This window comes from Erithacus rubecula, assembly GCF_903797595.1.
Source record: "Erithacus rubecula genome assembly, chromosome: 2".
Classification (NCBI taxonomy): Eukaryota; Metazoa; Chordata; class Aves; order Passeriformes; family Muscicapidae; genus Erithacus; species Erithacus rubecula.
Genome location: NC_136685.1, coordinates 66,940,911 through 66,961,568, shown reverse-complemented (window position 1 = coordinate 66,961,568; position 20,658 = coordinate 66,940,911). Strand labels below are relative to the sequence as shown.

The 20,658-nt window shown below is 36.0% G+C and overlaps 1 protein-coding gene across 1 annotated transcript in view; it reads right to left on the bottom strand.

The window, feature by feature from the left end:
- Window positions 1-20,658, bottom strand: part of LYST (lysosomal trafficking regulator) — a 75,167-nt gene that overhangs the window by 25,967 nt on the left and 28,542 nt on the right. The window contains exons 13-28 of the mRNA XM_079298467.1: window positions 19,669-19,813; window positions 18,721-18,894; window positions 17,185-17,345; window positions 15,617-15,807; window positions 13,859-14,104; window positions 12,150-12,323; window positions 11,740-11,889; window positions 10,997-11,134; window positions 9,074-9,272; window positions 7,769-7,900; window positions 5,191-5,821; window positions 4,586-4,763; window positions 3,582-3,751; window positions 1,966-2,196; window positions 897-1,063; window positions 264-416 (exon numbers count right to left, since the gene is read on the bottom strand). Of these exons, the coding sequence (XP_079154593.1) occupies window positions 264-416; window positions 897-1,063; window positions 1,966-2,196; window positions 3,582-3,751; window positions 4,586-4,763; window positions 5,191-5,821; window positions 7,769-7,900; window positions 9,074-9,272; window positions 10,997-11,134; window positions 11,740-11,889; window positions 12,150-12,323; window positions 13,859-14,104; window positions 15,617-15,807; window positions 17,185-17,345; window positions 18,721-18,894; window positions 19,669-19,813 (3,240 nt within the window). The remainder of the gene's footprint in view (window positions 1-263; window positions 417-896; window positions 1,064-1,965; window positions 2,197-3,581; window positions 3,752-4,585; window positions 4,764-5,190; window positions 5,822-7,768; window positions 7,901-9,073; window positions 9,273-10,996; window positions 11,135-11,739; window positions 11,890-12,149; window positions 12,324-13,858; window positions 14,105-15,616; window positions 15,808-17,184; window positions 17,346-18,720; window positions 18,895-19,668; window positions 19,814-20,658) is intronic.

Below are 20,658 nucleotides of genomic sequence, written 5' to 3'. Positions count from 1 at the left end.
AGGTATTTATTTCAGGATGATCTCTAATGAAAAGCTGTGCAACAAAGCAATCTCCACATGACAGCTGTGTTAGTTACAAGCACTAACATGACTTTGGCATTAACTTATTGTGAGGTTGGCTACTACAAGCATTATGAATTACTTTAAAAACACCTTTATTAAGCAACTTGTGAATTTCAGAGAACCCCCAAAGAAGGTAATACCATGAAATCATCAAGTAATACATGCAGCAGAAAGTACAGGAATGCTACACTTCTACTCACCCGCGATGCCCTTGCGCTTTTGAAACATTGCACGATGTGGTGCCGAGGGTGCCGGGGCTGAACTGGCCTGCTCCTGAGCATCTTGGCTCGCTGTGGTTCTTATTAACTCAACAGCTGCCTGAAGAACTCTTAACTGCAGAACAACTGCCATATCTAGAGAGAGGGGCATGCAAAGTATACATGACATACTTCACACAACGTCAGGACTTCTTACCAGATGTTTGTAGCAAGTCAAAACAAAATCTGCGAGGAACTATAAAACCCTAGATTTAACAGGAATCAAAGTCACCTCACTATTCCACACACAGATACAGACACTACAGAAATAAGTTCTCATAGAAAAGCCATTGAATTTGATTACTCTTAAACAAGCTAAATGAAACTATACAGAATATTTTCATTTAAATATCCTTAAAGAACTTTTACATTGTTTTTTCGGATTAGCAGTACACAATTCTTGACCACATGGCAGGCTCCTAAGGGAAACTACTAATTTGAGAACCACATAGATGAGAAAGATTGATGACTAGAAAACTTCCCCTTCTCCCTCAGCAGGAAAATTAAACAAAAAAACAGTGGGGAAGGGATTTACTTTTCCAGTCCCACGATCCCAAAAATTAGCAGACAACTTACTTTGCATCCTTGCATTTTTACTATTTTGGAGATGACCCAGCAGCACAATGAGGTCTTCAATAACTCGAAAATATTGAGAACCTGAGGAGCTGCAGGCATGAATTGCAACTGCTACCAGCAGCTGTTGTATATCGCATGCAAGTAACTTGTAGTCATTCAAGGGAATGCTGCAAACAAAGTTGTAGTTACCAGAAACATGACAATTCTAGTAAACTGTAACTCTTAACAAGACCCAGTATTATTCCCCTTGCTACTTATGCCAACTACACCTAACATTATGTTGTACTTCATATAAAAATCCTACTGCTGAAGACTAGAAAATTATAACTCAAGACATTTCTTTAGCATTAACATTAGCAGATTGGATACCTGCACATTTTTGAGGCATTCTAATGTTTAGTGCAGCACAGTTTTATTAGAAAAGGAATGATGTATTACTATCAGATTTTAAGTTAAATAACAAGTCTGAAATCTTATATTACTCAAAAAAATATCAGAATAATCTCATTTTGTAATCATGCTGAACAAAGGCTACATTGAAATAAAAAGTAAACCTTTCAATTTTTTCAGGATACCAACTAATGAACTAAAATAACAAAACCCTGTCTCCTTTGTTCCCTGTACAACCTTTTTTGAAGTACAGAATCTTTATAGCCAATAAAGTCACTGAAGTAGTCAAAATATCAAATATTAAATCATCAGGAGCACAGGAGAGAATTTTCTTCAGTTTAGATATTGGCATAGATACAGTAGAATGCTACCATTTCCTGGGCCTTTATCTTACTGTTCAGTTTTATTAAGAAAAGCATTGAAAGTGCAGATAGTGTGACAAACTCACATTTTAAGATGACATTCCACTTGAATGTTTAAGGTATGGAGGGAACATTTCATATTCCGTTAATTGAACTAACTAAACATTAACTTACAGGTATAAAGCTGAAAACCTCAAACCCAGTATTTTGCACATGCTCTGTGATAATCTCAAAAAGTAGAAAAAATATAACAGTAATTTCTTGCTAGCTTTAAGGCTGTGCCTAGAATATTTGATAGCAACAGAAACAATACTCACTTTGTTTCCAGTCCATTGAGAGCAGCCAGGGTATTACACAACACATAGAGCAAACCATTATCAAGCAGTAGGTCTGCAACTTTTGAGCAGGAATTTATGATTTGCAGGAGGAGACAGAAGCAGTTATGCAGCAGAACATTATCATAGAGAGAATTCTCTATTAGACCCAGTACAGGAATGACACACCATTTTCGAAAGAGTCCAACATTCTTGACATCCTCCAGATCAAATCTGTTAACAGAGACAAGAGTAAATGGCATCCTAAAGAACAAACTGATAACAAAAATAGTACATGTAACTGGAATACCAGTTGTGCACCATATGCTTGTCTTTTGGCAAAGATGTCCATGGTAATTTCCTACATCTCACTGTAGTAACAATACCTATCTACTAAAAAGTCCAATAAGAGAAAAGTAAACTTTTCCTAGAGCCACAAAGAAATGAAGTGCCTAAAAAGTAAATCGGATGATTCAGCTAACCACCAAACTTCATCAAAATACAGGGGGCTATAATCACTGTAGAAAAAGGATGCATCATCTTTCCAATAGTTACTATTATAACTAAAATAGACACTATCAAGAGAACAGACAGATACAGCTTGTCATCACTAACCATACACAGACTGACATCAGGTTGGATATCCTATATCCATTACTGCTGAAGTTCAAGTTTGGCACCTGCCTTATAATGATTGCAGAATTCAAGGCAGTGCTTCAGACCTTGTTTTATTTATACACTAAGAAACTGCATAACTGTTACAAGGTTATCAATGCATCATATGACTATTGCACACAATCCTAAAAGCTTAAGACATTAGAATTATCTTTCCAGGCTCACAATAAATTCTAAAGAAATAACAGTTCTCTGCCTTGGAGCAAATTAAGCAGCCATGACTAAATATTGCAGTTAAACAGGAGTAGTTTTGGAGTGGTGAAGATCAGGTTCAAGAAGCAGAAGTAATTTGGCTACAAATCCTGTAGAGGCAGCAATTGAGAAGGAACTTTTGTCAAGATTTTTCCAATTATTATATTTACACATTTCTGATTTCTGTACAAGCATTAAGTAGTCAGACTAATTCTAAAAAATATAATTTACTTGTACAGCCATCTGCTTAAAGGTAATCTTTTCTGTCAGTATGAGGTGTCTCTTCAGGTTATGAAAATGGTGTATTTCTGGCATTTTCCATAAGAGACAGCCATTTAAATCTGGAGCCAAGACAAAGAAGCAGCTATGGCATCAAGATTTTTCCTTAATTACCTACTAAAATCCAAGAAGTCTAGTGACTACTACTTAAAATTTAGGATACAAATCAGTTTCATGTAGAATCAGAGACAGAGTGAGTTAAACTGATTAGACCATTTGAGTTCAAGGCCTCTGAGGTACTCAAACTCTGAGTGTTTACAAGATCCCAGCTGACAGCCTCCATCAGATGAAGCTGCTTACAAAGAGTTTAAGGGCCACAAAATAGCCCTAAGGATTTTAATACATTTCAATGTTAAACAAGCAAAACATACCAAAATAGTCTGAAGGAACCTTTTTTATGGTTGTTGACCAGCAAAGTGCACTGTTTATACATCATACATTGTTACAGGACACAAAAGCACAGCATTACTTACTCTTCATCCAAGCCAACAGAGCGGCCAAAAAGCATTTCCAAAAAGCATTCTATAACCTCCTGAGTCCCCTGATGGAGATAGAGCTGGTTGGCTAGCAAAGAAAAGCCACGATTCTTTAAGAATTTCTCCTTCTGCTCCCTCCTTGCTCTGTTGAAATATGCATCCAGTAACTAAAAATAAATGCATAATTATGGTGTAAGAGTTAAACATTTAATATAATTGCCCTGAAAGTTAAATTTTTGTCTGTGATCGAAATAATTTTTTTTTAAATTCAAGATTGCAGCTGCAATAGTATAATTGATGTTTTACAATTTACACTGTCCTTGTTACAATCAACATCTGATACTATATTTTTTATTTGAACACTCCTATGCTTTTCATCAAGTTTGAGGCAGATGAACTCACTCACAACAGTTAGTAAATACATACATGAATTCTCAGACTTCATGTTTCTTCAGTCTAACACTTCGATGTGCATGCAAATGCATGCATGACATTTGTTCTCATTAAAGCCATACAGTCTTGTTCTTTTTTAAATTAAAATAGAAATCTATTCAAAGTTTATCTACGTAATGTCATCATACAGAAACACTGTCCTTAATACTACCAAAAAAAACTCTGAAAACATTTTGAAGCCTCAAGTCCATTTCAGTCCACAAATGTGTGAATGATTCCTCAGAATAACTCAAAGTCAACTGTTACAACTCAAACTAAGGTGTAAACAGTTTTTACACACTGCATCATGTTTTGTGTCACTGACTCTACACTGTTGCTTCCATTTACAATGGTAATACTCTCATAAGCTCTTAAGGTCTTTGGCTTACATTGGGGAACTACATTTATCTATTCAAAGAGTTTGTATTTATGCTGCTTTTTAAAACTCAGAACTAAATGTAGAAAACTGAAGAAGGCTGAACAAAAATATTGAAACCCCATCACACTTCCAACATGTTAACCATGCTGGTTCACATCTTTTTAGGAGAAAACATTTGATATAGGCCTACTTTAATGACTCCTTGTTGTATGAGAGGAGATGGATGGTTCACCAGAACTATAAGATAATCAGGTTGGATAAGTTTGTCCATCACATCTTCTAGCATGATATCTGGTAGGATTAGGAGAACTCCACGCAAGAGATCATATAATCCACAACAGATAAGCACGAGATAGTCTTCTGCACATCTGAAAACAGAGGAATGTTTTACTACAGCAGGAAAGATTAAAAAAAGCAAAACTACAATTCTTGAGGGACAGGAAGAGGGTTCAGGTTAGAAATTTAGAAGACATCATTTCTCCAATACTCCTAACCATCAAACACTTATTTTTAGATAGTTAAAAAGGATGATCTGACCAGAACTACTTTTTTTGTGAGCAGTTCCCACTTTTACTGTGCATAGTAAAAAATTCCAATTTAAAAAATTTGTTATATAAATAAAGCAAAAACTGAAACAACAGAACATTCTATACACTAAAAACTTAATAAATTTGTGTGTGACAGCCATTGAAAACATTCCCTTAGTTTCCAGACTTTTAATTTCACAGTTCTTGCTCTTGATTACTATTCCAAAAAAATTCAAGCTCATGTTAATTTATTATTTTATATGCTTACCTGTCATCAGGGCTCTCAGATGGTTTTGGGGTGTTCTCATTAGCTGAAGAAAAAGCAAGACTGTCCCAGTCCTCAGGAAGAACATTCCTGTCAGCCAAGCTTGGCCAGCGAGCAATGGCTGATGACGCTCCAAGAACAGAGAAGGCCAAGCCCAATCCTGCAAAATTACTCTGCCCCTTCTGCAATGAAGGCAGTCCTTTCAGATTGTCTGGACGACGTGGTGATGCCTCAGCTGCACCACCACCAGCAGCAGCTTCATTACATTTCAGCTCTGTATCAATTTCTTTACTCTCTAATGCATTTTCAGATAACTCCACTTCTTTTGCAATATCCTCAAATGTTTCGGCAGATGTTAGCTCTGAGTCACAAACTGTTTTTGCAGACTCACAGCTGCTAAGGAAGAGTTCTTCCTGCACTCTCTTTACAGTTTCAGAACTTTCTACCAAACCAATTCTACCCTGAAGATCAACGTAGTCACGCTCACTGAGGATCTGCAGGTCATCAACACTGGTTCCCAGTCTTTTCTGATGAACCTGGGGTGAGGAAGTAGGTGATGCTGGCAAGCTTTTAGAAAGCCTTCTAGGCACCTGAGAGGTTATCTTCTGCTGTACACTAGTCTTGGAAGTGCTCCCTAGAGAAATAAGGATATCTTCAGCATTCTTACACACTAAAACCCTGCTTTTCTCAATGTTACACTCTTCACCTACTTAAAATTGTAGTGACCCAAGTTAATGTTATGTGCAAAACTGAATCAATGCCTAACACAGCTCAGATTTGGTTAATCAAAGTAGATAGTAAACGATTATGTAGCCATATGTTTAGTAAGTCACAAATGTGACAGAAACAAATGCAAAGGAATTTTTGCCAGTATGCCAAGGTTTCTAGATTTAAGTTATGATCTTTTCACCTAATCCTCAACAGAAACTTTTAACGAATCACAGAGGGCACAGGGCACATCTGGAGGTGTCTACACCAGAATCCTTGCTCAAAACAGGGTCAAATAAACCAGCTTGTTCTATTTGGAGCTTTGTGTAAGAGGTCCAATCTGCAGTGTTTCAGTGGACATCAAATTACTACTCAGCAACACTTTTGCACCAAGGTTTTACAGATACTTCAAATTTAGAACAAATGACTACATGTTTTAATTAACAGTCCTTGCTTTTAACTGCACATTTTGACCTGAAACAGTCAAACTTACAGAGCATATTACAAAATATAGTTTTAAGAGAAAGATATCAGCATGCAAGACTGGTAGAAGTAGTTTCCTGTTAGTCTAGGAAAAGGAGAATTTTCTCATTCACAAGTGTTTTGAAAATTATGCATCAGTTAGTAGTAATGCAGTGATGATGCATCAGCAATGTATTTTTAATGAGAAATATATGAAAGAAATACATGACTATGCACACACACATATGCCAACACAGCCAGACAAGGCTGGCCTTCACACAACAGGGGAGATCTACACAGCTGCAACAGTCTTACAGTCTCCACACACCTTAGCAGGTAGTACAACAAACTGCAAACCCACATGCAGGTAGCATGCCATAGGCAGGACACCTCCCACTATACCAGGCTGCTCAGAGCCTCATCCAGCCTGACCTTGAACTCTGCCAGGGCTAGGGCATTCACAATCTTCCTAGGCAACTTGTTCCAGTGTCTCACCACCCTACAGTGACAGATTTCCTCCTACTATCTAACCTAAACTTCCCCTTTTAATTTGCACCCATTACTCCTTGTCGTATCACTATTATAGCTCCTGATTAAATAAAAGATTATATAAGTTATACATTTTTTAATATAAATTTGGAAATTCAAATTTAGTATTACAAACACTCAAACATTTATTTTCACAAAAAATTATGTGGTGGATTCCTCTGGTACACATGAATAACCTCTATTCAAAAACAGTAATTTGGTAATGCTGATATTAAAAAAAGTACTAAAAATACTCATTTAGAGCAATGAGACTTCATACATTTTCCATAAGGAAAAAGGACTGATTTAGTACTAAGTATGTTCATCATACCACTTCTTTACTAAAAAGACAAAAAAAACCATGAATAAATATTGTTTCAAGTGAACCAGTGCTTGAAGACTCAATTTCCTTTTCCTAAGCAAAGTAGCAAAAATATATCAATTGTAAAAGGTATTGCATATGATATCCAGAATATAGCCACTGGCACATAATCTGAAATATATGGATGGATTCTAGGGATATTGCACAAATAAAGAAAAATATCAGCTTAATGCTTTCTGCCCAGATAAGACAGCAGTTTATGGCTCACTGCTTTAAATGCTGCCTGGTCAGGGCACTTACATACATCTCTAGCAGACCTGTTAAACAAATGAAATTATTCTGCTTATCTGGTCCACTTCACTGCCTGAGCCATCAACGTGGCAATTTGTTTCAACTTAAGAATGAAGGGCAGTTTAGTTCTCTTCCATCCTTCTTACTCTGCTGTTCAGGCATCAAGCTCCAAGTGACAGGGAGCTTTGCAAGAAATATCTGTGGGAAAGTAACACTTCAAGGCACTCTAGTCATTTGCCTAAAGATTTAGTTTTAACATCCTTGTTTTACCTTCCAGTGGTAAAGCTGTAAATCCAGTTGGAGATGTAATCACAAATGCAGAATTGTCTACTGACTTCCCACCACTGCTGGAATTTCTCAGGTACCTAAGTGACTCAACTTTCTCCTGGAAAATTTTGCCATCTAGAAAGAAAAGATAAGGGGGAAAGTTCAGAAAAGCTTTTTGTTTGCATTGCTGATAAATTAGACTCACAATAGACAGGTGGTTACATTTTGAGCTGATCACTGGAAGCTAATGAGAAGTGCTCAAGTCCAAACAACTGGGAAAAAGCAGTTTCTGGTTAGTGATAGGACTTCAAAATTTCCTTTAGAACAATAAAGATACTACGATGTATTAAAGTAATTACATTTAGAGATAGTCCTTGCAGACATACAAGTTGTGACAACTGACTTTATCATGTCAAAAACATGGCTGTTCTCAAACAGCCTAAAAAGGCTTCAAGTATTAAAACATGCATTCTCCCCTTACTCAGAATTTTACAACAGTTAGTATTAGAGGACAGATACAGATAAACACAACTGTGCTTTGAAACTGATCACTAAAGCTCGAGGTTACACAGGTATTTGCAAAAGGAAAATATTTCAAACTTGGGTGATGCTTTCCACATTTACATAAGTTATAGCTTAGGTTGTACAATGCTAATATTAAAGCATGAACTATACATTATTCACATCACCTCACATTAGTCATTTTGCCAACATGATCATTCAGTACAGATACATTAAAGCAGCTTCTGTTCTAGGTCTGCAGCCCCCAAAGCCCATAAGCATTGCCAGGAACTTGTATGCAATGAACTGATGGTGCCTGACAATGATGTCCTGTAATGTGAGCGATCAACTACTAAAAATGCTCCTCTGGCCCTTTATTTTTTCAGGGATTCAGTAAGAGGAAACAAAGTAGAAGTGGAAAACAGACCAAATACACATTTCCAAAGAAGTTCCATTTACCTAGTTACCATTTACTAGATAAGCTATATGAATTTTTCTAAACTTGCCCACAGACAAATGTCCACACATTTAGGCAGCTAAACTTAAGCACACCATTTATTAGCATCAAACTAAGAAAGTTATAGGCACAATCACCAGAGAAATTATCTATGGCTATAGATAGAAGACTCTCCAAGTAAACAAAATCTAACTGTAACCTGTTTCAGAGAATAAAAGTAGTTTACAGTATTAAGTCCCAACAGGTCAATCATTTTTAATATATAATCATTAAAATAGAGCAAAATTTTAAAAAATATTAGTTCATGACCAATTTTTATCTTATTGTTGATCTCTATGTGGCATATTTACCTATGTGCAGGGAAAAGTAGAAGTTGGTAGGGTTGTGACAAACATATGTATTAGTGGGAGGGTGAACTGCTAAGAGGAAATTGAAGACCAATGTCAGCAATTCCAGGTCTGGGGGAGAACCAAGCACTTCTTCAATTATTTTCACAAATGACCTGCAAACCTCCCGAGGCAGGGATGCAAGGTGTCCCTCTTTATGCTCCTGGAAAGAAAGAGTAGGCCAAATGTAAACTACTTGCAATTTCAATTTGACAAACTGTCTGGTTTTTTTTAAAAACTGTCATGTTGCAGTAGAACAGACAAGAAAAGCTCATCTAAGAAAGCTGTATTCTTTAATTTTGAGAGGAGCTACTGTACATCCTGAATGTTATCTAAGTCTGTCATGCACCAAATATTGCATGTGTTATGTAAGTTAATTTTTAGAAAAATCAGCATCTTCTCCATACTATATGCTCTGCCATGAGATGCTGGAACTTGAGGAGAAGAATCACCATTGAAATTATCATTTATTGTCATTGGATTACATATTGTAGAGAAATTAATAGTTGCCAATACCAGTAATTCAAACATACTAATAAATTTTTCAACAGTACCATACTGAGTCTTCTGTATTTCCACTTCAGTAACCATTTTTGTAAACATACACATTTGAGATTAATTGATAATTACATTTCTAATTGCAGCTTAATCAAGCACTCCATATAGTTTGACAATGGCTACCTGAAAAAAATCTATTAAAATAACATGGATTTTAGAACAAAACTTCACAAAACTTGTGGAGAAACCCTGTTAAAATGTGAACATTGTGATTATCTTGTTTCTTTCCAATTTCTTTAAATTTACCTCCTTTTTTGATACAGAAGCACCTTAACTTAGACTGCTGTGGGAAAAGATGAAGTTAATTTAAGTAAGTTTTTCCCAAGAGAATGGCTTATGAAGTTTCATCTTTGTTCCATCATCCCCCACAAAATTGCCAAATCATTGACCAATTTGTGTGATTTTTAAAAATCATTATTTTTTCCCCCCCAATATGCAAAATATAAGAAATATTATGAATGATTCTGTATCTAGGCATTTGCACTAATACAATTTTAGAAGTTAACCGTATCACCAGCAAGTTTCAAAAGTAAGGAACACCACATAAAAATTAAGAAACTAAAAATTTATAGATACTAAAATGAGAAATATTTTTGTAAAAAAAAAAAAAAAGGCATTAAAAGAGGAAAAACAACAATAAACACATTTCATGTGTTAAAGTGAGAAACTCAGAATAAAAAAGGAACGTAAGATAGAAAATAAGAGTACAGGAAAAAGTGATTACAATACATCTTTTCACAAATTGACACGTTACTATAAGCAGGAAACCATTACAAAATCATCCTCTTAAACCCATCAAAGGACTGAAGCATTTCTCTAAAGTCCTTTCTGGTACAGCTATTTCCAAGCCAAGGATGAAGCTACTGTGCCAAAATTGAGATGAGTGCCCAGACTGAGCACTACAGGCAAACTGGCCCAATAGCTCTGATGAGATAACAGCACAGACAACTTCACTACCTGCACAGTGTCTGGTTTTCAGTAGCAAAGACAAGAACCAGCAAGAGACACCTCACATCTTTCTGTATAAGAAGGACAATTCATTTCAGCTCCTGCTGGTGCACGGCTGTGTAAGTAACCTAGAGCCTAGGTCTGCAAATCACACCAGGTGATAACAAGCTCTTGTCCCTTCTGCCCAGCAGTAAATGGAGCACCCAGCAGAGAACTGTACCAGTTTACAGCAACAATGCCTGTTGAAGATGGAAGTAGTCTGGAAGCACAGAGGACAAACTACTCAACTTCTGCTACAGAATTTAGTCCCTTCTACCCCACCCTCCCCAAATAAAAATGAGCATTTGCCAAGCACAAAGTAGGATTTCAGAGTGGAAGTACCTGCAGAACTTGACAGGTCAACAGGAAGTGATGGACCACTTGAGCTTTCAACAGCTGTTTAATGTTAAACATCTGTTGGTGATGGTTAGCTCGGATCAGGATTTCTAGAGCTGCTAACAGGGTTTCCCAAACACCTTGCTGAGAAACAAAAAAACAGGAATGTATCTTCATAAATATATTTGTGAGTCTACATACTAAGGAAAAAACACCCCAACAAACACAAAGTCAAGTTAGTTTTAAACCCAAGATGATGACTAAATGAGTGCAAGTGGTCAGGTCAGAACAGGTTAGAAATTAATCAGGAAGGTCATGCTCGTACAAAATTCAGCATGTTTTAATGATTAAGCTACAAAAAATTTACTTGTCAAAAATTAGTTTTGTACATTCTTAGCTACATTAACCCTGAATGGTTATTTTCAAAAGCTTTGTTTTAGTTAAAATAGTTTTTTAAACTCCTTAGTTTCTCCACCAAAAAAATGATCAATTGAATTCAAATGTGCGTACAGCACATTTACAGAATTTAATACATTACATTATTGATCATAGGAGATGGATATTACAAACTGCTATTCAAAGGAAAACAAGGAACATTAATTTTAGAAAATTGCAGCAATTAACTAACTACTACTATTCCTCCAGTTACTAACATATCTGGAGAAATTAATTTCAGATTTGATAATAGTTTGGGTTTTTTTAAATGTTGACTTTTAGACCTGAAGTACTTCCAAAATTAAAGTATTTACCTTTGCTTTAGACCATATCTTCCAATCAAGCAGCAGCTTTTCTAGCAACTGGACATCTTGAATAACTGCAGTAGAATCTGGGTCAAGCTGGAATTGCCCACTTTCATTTATATAGAGAATCTCATCACTGCAGCATCCTTCAAGGAGAGTCTTAAAGAGGGGGAAAATTTTTTTTGAGCATCAAAACAAAGCAGTACAGTTGTTCTATTCAAATTATTAAAAAAATTAAATCTTTAAAGAGGCAGCATACTCTTGATAGCTAAGACATACCTACTTGGTCAATACCAATCTTGCTTCAAATCACTGTTCTGTCTTTGTAAAAACTGCTTCAAATGTACAACTAAAATCTCAGAAGTTTCTATATTTTTCCTAATATTGAACAAAGTACCATATTTAAAAGAGGATTTTACCTTCAACATGCAAAATCCAACAATGCATTGTGGTTTGATCAACACCCGACGAATCATAGAATAACCATTGCAGTTGTCCATCTCCTGTATTCTCTGCTGATTGTATTTTGTTAAAGATAGTATCAGTTGTAGTGCTAAAGCTTGAGTGTCTTCACAGCTGCTAATCTCTACTACCTGAGGAAAAGGCAAATTTAATAAATTTAAGTGAGAACATCTAGGAAAAAAAGCTTTTTTGCACTCCTAACTACTTACAGATTAAATCTCTTCTAAAGCATTTGAGGTTATGTACCTAACCCTCATTGTGTCTGTGTGCACATTCAGATATTGTACTTGAAGTGATCATTTCTACTGTGCTAAATTATGACCTGCTAAGGAAATACAAGTCCCATTACAAGAATCCCTTTCTAGGAAAAAAATCTGTTCTAAATAAATTTTAAGTAGAAGGTACTTGCTCTGCTACAAAGTCACAATGCTGTGAAATACATGAGCCACTAATAAGAATAAACTGTTTGCCCTGAAAAAAAATATCTTTCTGAAGTCTTTAAGCTATAAAAAAGGTTTCTGAAGTTCTAGACTAAGTCTAGCAGTAAATGTCAAACATTAGTTTTATTTTATCCAAAAAGAGACCAGCAATTTTATAGATGAAGAGCATTAATCCCTTTTCCCTCTTTGTTTTCCACAATTCTTGAATCCTAAGAGCAACTAGCATTTTTACCAAAAATATACAAGAATGAAGTCTCACATTAATGGGATTTCAGATTCTATAGGTTCTCTTGACATGTACCTATTAATTCAGCTGCACTTACACATTTATACACCTGGATTATGAAACATGTATTATCCCACAGCTGATCTATTGTTTGCTTGCTGTACTGATGCAATAAGTCTTCAGCAGGATCTATAGCAGATACTCAGCATAAATTTACAATCATAAAATAACATGGATTAGTGTTTTCATCTCAGATTTCACTATCAGTGATGAAATTACAACTGGCAGTGTCTCTATAACCATAATCTCATGTGCATTTGTTACTACTCTCATATCTTTCAGAACAATACCAGAGGCATATAAATCAGACATGTCTTGGGCCTACAGTAGTACTTCAGAGACTGCTAGTACAGATATTAGACTCTCCATGTACAGATCACAGTTAAGCAGTAACTAAGTTAAGGCCTTTACTATTTTTCAAATAGCAATTTTTCTTAGGATAAGCCTTTGAATACAGCTGAGCAGTTGTCACCAAAAAGCTCTCACTATTCACTAAGTAAAAATAAAGCTTTGCACACCATGTAGCTTCATATTTATTCATACTTGCCTTGTGAATATCCTGTGGTTAAAGTGGTTAAAGATAGGCAATGAATTTAGGTGCCTCAAAATCAAAGACAAAAAACATAATCAGCTCTAAAACGTCCCTAAAAACAATTTCTCTTGATAGTTAAAAGCCCCATTTCTAAATCAGAATGTAACTCCCCATCTTGCATACTGGCAATATTATAAAAACCATAATGCAACAGAATTATAATTACATTTCCAGTTTAACACTCCCAGAAGGATGCAGTCTTATGCCACAGGTATTTTCTTTAACAGAAAAGCATCACATGCAGACTTGAGCACGATAGCTAGAATAATGTGATTTTCTACCCAAGATACAAGGAAAAGTTTATATGGGAGAACACATGCACACACCCCTCTCCTTCAGCCTCCTTACCCTAGCAAAGAGGAAAACAAATGCACCAGTGCCTCCAATCTCATGTAGTATAGCCTGAAGAGTTTTATATTCAACTGGCTGAAGTGCTTTTAGGTGATAAGGGTCCAACACATTGCTCTGAACTTCTTTCAAACTGAAAGGTCTCTGAGAAGGTACAGTTTTCACTTGGCCTTTCAGTCTAATCACAGGCTCGTATATGGTGTACTGACCCGGGCAGCTTGTGGCATAAACAACAGCAAGACTCTCCTGGAAAAAAAAAAAAGTTAAATTTTTTTCTAGAAATTTAATATAAAAACCCCCCTACAAAAAGGACACAAAAAGCCAAAGACAAAAGTCACCTAACAGCAGGTAGTACCAACTTTGGCAGTTCATTTCTACTTTATCATAAACATGCACTTAGGTTGTGTGTGGATACATGTACACTAAAATGCAACAGGATTCCCAAATCTCAGCAAACTCATGCAATAGCTAAAGCACAGAAAACTAAGAAAACACTAAGAAATTTTTCCAAGGATTCCCCCCCCCCTTCATTACCTGAAGAATTACATAACTGTTTTGCATAAAAAACAAAGTTACTAAAAATTTAAAATAAAATGAGCATATAGAGGTATTTTGGATAGTTTAATTTTCTAAAATGGAAAGTCAAAAATACTGATGTTTTAAAAATCTTCTCCAGCTTTTTATTTTAATTCTATTCTTTCATCAGCTTTGCCAGTAGAAACTCAACACAAGTTTCATTAATAAAGAGACTTAAATCAGAACCAAAGCTCCTATGGAAAGTATCTAGCTTATTTTCACAGAAATGTAAAATGATCTTATTTGGAAGGTTATTTAAAATAGAGAAATAATTTCATTTAAGGAGCTTGCACTGTATGCAAAAGTGCAAAGATTATTTTATCACTTGAGCACATGGTTCTATCTGGTGTTCTGTAAGGCAAAATAAGCTTATAAATTGCATGACTGATTTGTTAAGCTTTTATCCCATTCATTTCTTCTTAACCTATTCAAAATTTAGTACCATTGTCTACAAGGATCACATCCAGACAGAATGAGCCTTTGCCTACAGCTACAAAATGAAATCAGAAAAATCCCTCTAGTGGGAACAATTCATACAGCAGGAATCACTAGCGTATGAATTCCCAGAATACAGCAGGCTTCACTGAAAAGTTTTATTTTATTCTTCTTCTAGCAATAAGTATATTTACACCTGCATCTGGCAGGGATGTTTCAGTCTGGAAAGATGAGGAAAGCAGTATCTGCCAGCTGGAAAATGATTTTTCAGCCAAACATGATGCAAACTTATTTCCTCCAAAACCTTCAAGGAATTTGAATTAATTATTTTGCTTCCTTAAAGCCAGATAAATCCTCATTTCTCTTCTTCTCTCAGTTTTAATCTTAAAAGGTTAATTTAGCAGTCCTTGGCTACTTTTACACTAATGGAGGGAAGAGCAATGTATCCATCCTAGAGCTTTTGGAGGCACCTATTTATCCACTAATTTAATGTGCAGTATTATTTATAGATGCTGGAACATTCAGAAATTTTCAGAACCTAACCTGAAGCAAGATGAAATGGTCACCCTGTGTGGAGTTCAGCTTCCATTAAAATAAGCAGGAAGAGCCCTGCAATGTTCTTAATGAGAAGAAGATTTGATCCTCTCCTTTGATCAAATGAAGCACTTTGGAAGACAGCTGGAAACATATTCCCACTTTCTCAATAAGTTCTAAAAGATTAAGGATCATTTTTAAGTAGAAACTTACAATTAAAATCCCAATATCCACTTCCTTTTTTGCCATGAAGAGCTCCTTAACTTGTTCACATTGTAGAATCTCTTTACTTATGTACTTTGAGCAATCAATCAATGTTTTGCCATATTTACAAGGCATTACAGATGTGAAGTCTGGGCCACATGTGTATAAGTAAAATGCTTCTTCTGGTCCAATATTTGCACCTAAAATCCAGAAAACAATCTGTTAACTCTTCACTGTACAATAAAATAAAATTCATACATTGGCTAGTAGGATCAGAGACTTCACAAGGAATATCAGCAACTGGATTTTGTAGGCTCTGATGATAGAACAATCAGTGCAGCCTAATGCTTGCTATTAGCTACAGCAGATCAGTGACTTCTGACACATCACAGGCCAAATTAATTCAGTGGCAAAGGTAACTCACACCAAGTCAGGAAAATGACCTGCATGAACTGAAGATCAATATATCTGAATAATTTAGCTTTTTAAAATTAAAAAGTCATCTATCCAAGCCTCCTCAAAGCTTTTAAAGCATAGCAAGGTTACAGATAGCAACAACATTTTGCATTGTCTTGGAGACTTGGGCAGTGACTGAGCAGGATGCAACAACAACAGCTCACTACAAATGACAGAAGGGGGAAAAAAACCCCATAGGAAGTAGAAGACCAAATGAACCTTCCTCCTCTTTCTGGGCAACATCTTGGGTCATCTGTGACCTGAGAACATAAACTCAAAAGAAGCATCCAGAAGGACCCAGGTCTGATCTACTGGTGCATGACAACTGTACAGCATCAAATCCAGGGCTCTCTGGATACTACAGGCAGCAGGCACATGGCAACCAGACCATGTAGATTCTACAGGTTACATTAGTGACAAATTTCCTTCCTATGGCCCACAAATACACATCTACACACACAGGATCTGCATGCACCACACATACTGGATAAACTGATCTCACTTATGGAGTAGTCCTGACTGGGCCACAGCATCTGAAATGCCAGGTGACAAAGCAGCAGGGTTCCAACCTTCAGCATTAAGCAAACACCCAGAAGTACTAGATAAGACTTCCCAAGGAAGGAGGAGAATTATACATTTAAGAACTCTCCAAAGTAACACTACAAGTTCCAGAAATAAGCATGCTTAACTCAGAGCATTCAGTGGTTCAGATTTTGTTAACTTTTCAAATATACTTTATGTGATTTGAAGTGAGCAGTTTAGTGAAATAAATTTTCCAGGTAAGATACTGAGTGCTTTAAAAAAAAAAAAAAAAAGCAAATACCACTAGCTCTCTATCCCCTACCCCAAGGTGTTATTGTAAAAAATTCTAAGAAAATTGTCATTATTGCACTAAACAGAAAGCAAGAGAATATGGCAGAAGGACACACATACACACATTAGGAAGTATTCAATACTGAAACATTTGCCTACATTCTCCCTGATATTACCCTGCTAAAGGTTGTATTATTGTTTTTACTGTAAAAACTTGGCATGCTAAAAAACATATTAAAATAAGTCTTTGATTTTGGAAGGGAAGGAGGAAATTAGCACTTATTTAAGAAAATAGCATACAAAAGTACCATTAAACAGAAGCAGATTTCCAAGATCCCATCTACCCGACAATCGAAGCAGATCTTCTTGGGATGATGTGCAATGGCCAATCATGCAAAATGTTTTGTTACTGTCAGATGATAAGCTTGTTTTCCTTGGTAGTGCAAAATCTAAATTAATCTCACATTGCCTAAAAATACATATAAATGAACAAGTTTAAATATAAGCAATACTGATCAGTTCTAAGATATTCTGGTTTAAAATTCATTTTAATATTCAGTAGCCATGCTGCCATCAACACCAAATGACTGAAGTCTCTTCAACTTCCAGGCACCTCCAAGCTCAGTAACATAATGACATATGCACTCCAATACTGCACAAGACAGATAGAGTCCCAGCCAGAGCTGCCATGAAATCAACTTTTCCTAGCTCTGAAAGTTCTTCCTTCTTTCCTCTGATCTCAAAGACTAAATGATATCTAACACTATACACACTTCTAAAATACCACAATTTTTCAATAACTTCTACTATTCCTAACAAGTTAAAGTCCTTTGAGCATGCTAATGCACATCATGAAAACTGTGACTCCCAAATGCTGGAGAATACCATGTTGAGGATTTGCTTGTACCAGGAAACTGTCAGAACTGGTGTGCTGCACACCCACAGGCAATAAGCCTGATGCTTTCAGAAAGCATCCAATTAACTTTATAAACAGACTGATTGGACCATAAAGGTCATTCAAAGCTTCCCAAAAGAGCCTAACTATTAGCAAACTAGCAACTAAATCTATATATAGAGAGGCCTCAACAACTACACATGGGGAAAATATTGCAGTCTTTTTAGCTTTAACCCTATATCTCCATATTTGGACTTTATTGAATATCAGCATGCACAGGCCTGACACAGCCTCCAGAGACTGGACTTTAAAAACAAATGGTAAAGACTGATATTTAATAAATTCCTGTTTCTCTAATCAGTGAATAATTCATGCAGGCACAGGCCTACTCAACCTAGTATTAGGTACCTCATTTAGGAGCATGGACCTTAACCTTGCAGTGGAAGTAGTACTTTTCACTGTCAGGTCTTGTCTGAAATATCTTTTAACTTCTTCCCTATTTTTCTCAGTGGAACAAGGTGACTGCCTTTTCTCCTACTCCTTTTAATTCCTACTTCCAACAATATTGTCAGTACCTGACCTACACCTCCTTAATTTGGATTCAGCCAGATACATTATGGCTACTGCCAACTCCATGCCACAGCTTATTGAGGATCTTACTCAAGATCTTGTAGTACTTGTCTCTTTCACTTATTTATGATGAAAAACATTGATGTCTGCACTGGTCCATGGTATAAACTGACAATTCTCAAAGTAATCCATGAATATTCTGGATATCTTTAATATTCTAAAAAAAAATCCTAGAAGTGTAACATACTCCCTCTCCTATCCTCCTAGAAGATTACTCAACCTTAATTGCAGCTTGCATCAAAACATTGCAGATGTTTTCTTACCAGAAAATATCTTTTTAAGATGATACATATCAAGGTACAACTAATGTGTTCTTTACCTCTGACCAGAAACCCACAGCAACAGCTTTCCATGGAAATTTTTCTTGCCTTCTGGCTTCTGCAGGTATGTTAATGCCAAATGCTGCCACCTGCCCACAAGGAAAACATTCCCTGGAGATTCAGCCTGTGCCAGAAGACCAGCTTTCATCTCGTCATTTGGATCCATGCACATACTATGAAAACAACATAAAAGGAAAAATGAGGGTGAGTGTTTTCATATTTGTATTTTAAGCCCCAAATCTGCCCTTCTGGCCTCAGTTAATTTGAGATTGCATTCCTTAACTTTGACAGGTAATTTTTTTGATCACAGTATTTTTAGTGTGCTCAACATAACCTAGGGAAATCATCACAACACTTTCACCTTAGTTATTTAATGTGTCTGCATAAATCTGCTTACATTTAAGATAAAGATCCCTATTTTAGAGAAAAGTTGAATTCAATTTATTGAAAAAATTCAGGCACTCTGAACACTGAAATAAAGTGTTCTAAAATTGCAGTTTTAGACATATTTCAAAGATACTTGAGGCTTATTTCTGAGAACTATATTAGGGCTAAAATGTGCTCAGAAGATTAAAACCAAGACTGTCCCAGTAAGTACTACATAATAGCAATTTTCACAGCTGAGGTGTGAAAACCTACAGCTGCAAAACTCTTTTCCATTTTCTCACATTTATTGTGTAATTTCATTAGAACTTGAATTGCTACCTTGTGTGCAGTTATTTATAAATGACTACATGAAACACACATGACCAGAGCTTAACAGTTGAAGCTGATAAACCTGTAGATCTGTATCCAATACAGTTACTTGATGTTGCCCATCAGTGTGCAAGATGTCTCTACTCTATAGAAATTAGTTCTCTACTCTCCATCACTATCCTTTGCAAGTTGCTACTAGAGGTAACAATACAGTATGTTCACAGGACTGCTTCTGGACTAATACACCATACCGAAATATGAATGCTCCAGTGTTCAAGTCTGCCCAAACTTGAATCATCAGAGCTTTGGAACCCAGTGAAATTATATGAATACAGCCGTCTTCAACAAGCTTATCTCCCAGGCTTGCATATTCCATTCCTATAGTTTTTGTTTCTTCTAGAAATAGAAATATGTTGCAATTACAATATAATACAACAACAATGCCTTTCACAGCATATATCAAGTGTGAAAAGAAACAGTTCAGGTACTGCAAAAAATTGGTTTTTGTTTGGTTGCGGCAGTTCGGTTTGGTTTTTTTTTTTCAGTGGGTTAACTAATAAGCTTGATTCTCTTTAGAAACCCAGGTCTCAAACAAAAGAGGAACTTAACATTAACCCAGCACTTTACATGCTTTTCTTTGTAATATATAAGTCCACTGAACTGAATACACTCCACTAATGATGCTTTTGATATATCATATTACATTCCCGTGTTGACCTACAAGTATGCACTAAAGAAACCTTCCTTTTTTTCACAAATCATCCTACCCTTTAAGCATGATCGGTATTCTTACTTTATCAAGCAAAAGCAGATTTAAAAAAAGCAACACTAGGGAGCTCCGAGATTCAGGGTTGGGTTTTCCCTCCTTATAGTTAAATACAAATAGAAGATAAAAAGAGTAAAGGTATTCCAAGTGTTGTGAATGGGAGACATTTCCCTTTACAAATTATAATCCAAAGGATTCTGCTAAGAACATTTTGGGAGCAGATGAGTCCCTACAAAAGCATAAACACAAAATTATTGTAGAGTTATTGGCATTTACATGGTGCACTCACAAGGAGAGTTAAGAGGATTTATGTGGAGTCAGCCTGAGACTAGATCATCAATACATAAAATCAAACTTGAGCATGTTTTTTCTATAACCACAGCTGTAGCATTTATCATTTTCATCATAACATGAAGTAGCAGAAACGTTACTGAAGTTACAAATTCAATGAGAATACTACATTTCTAAGGAAGTA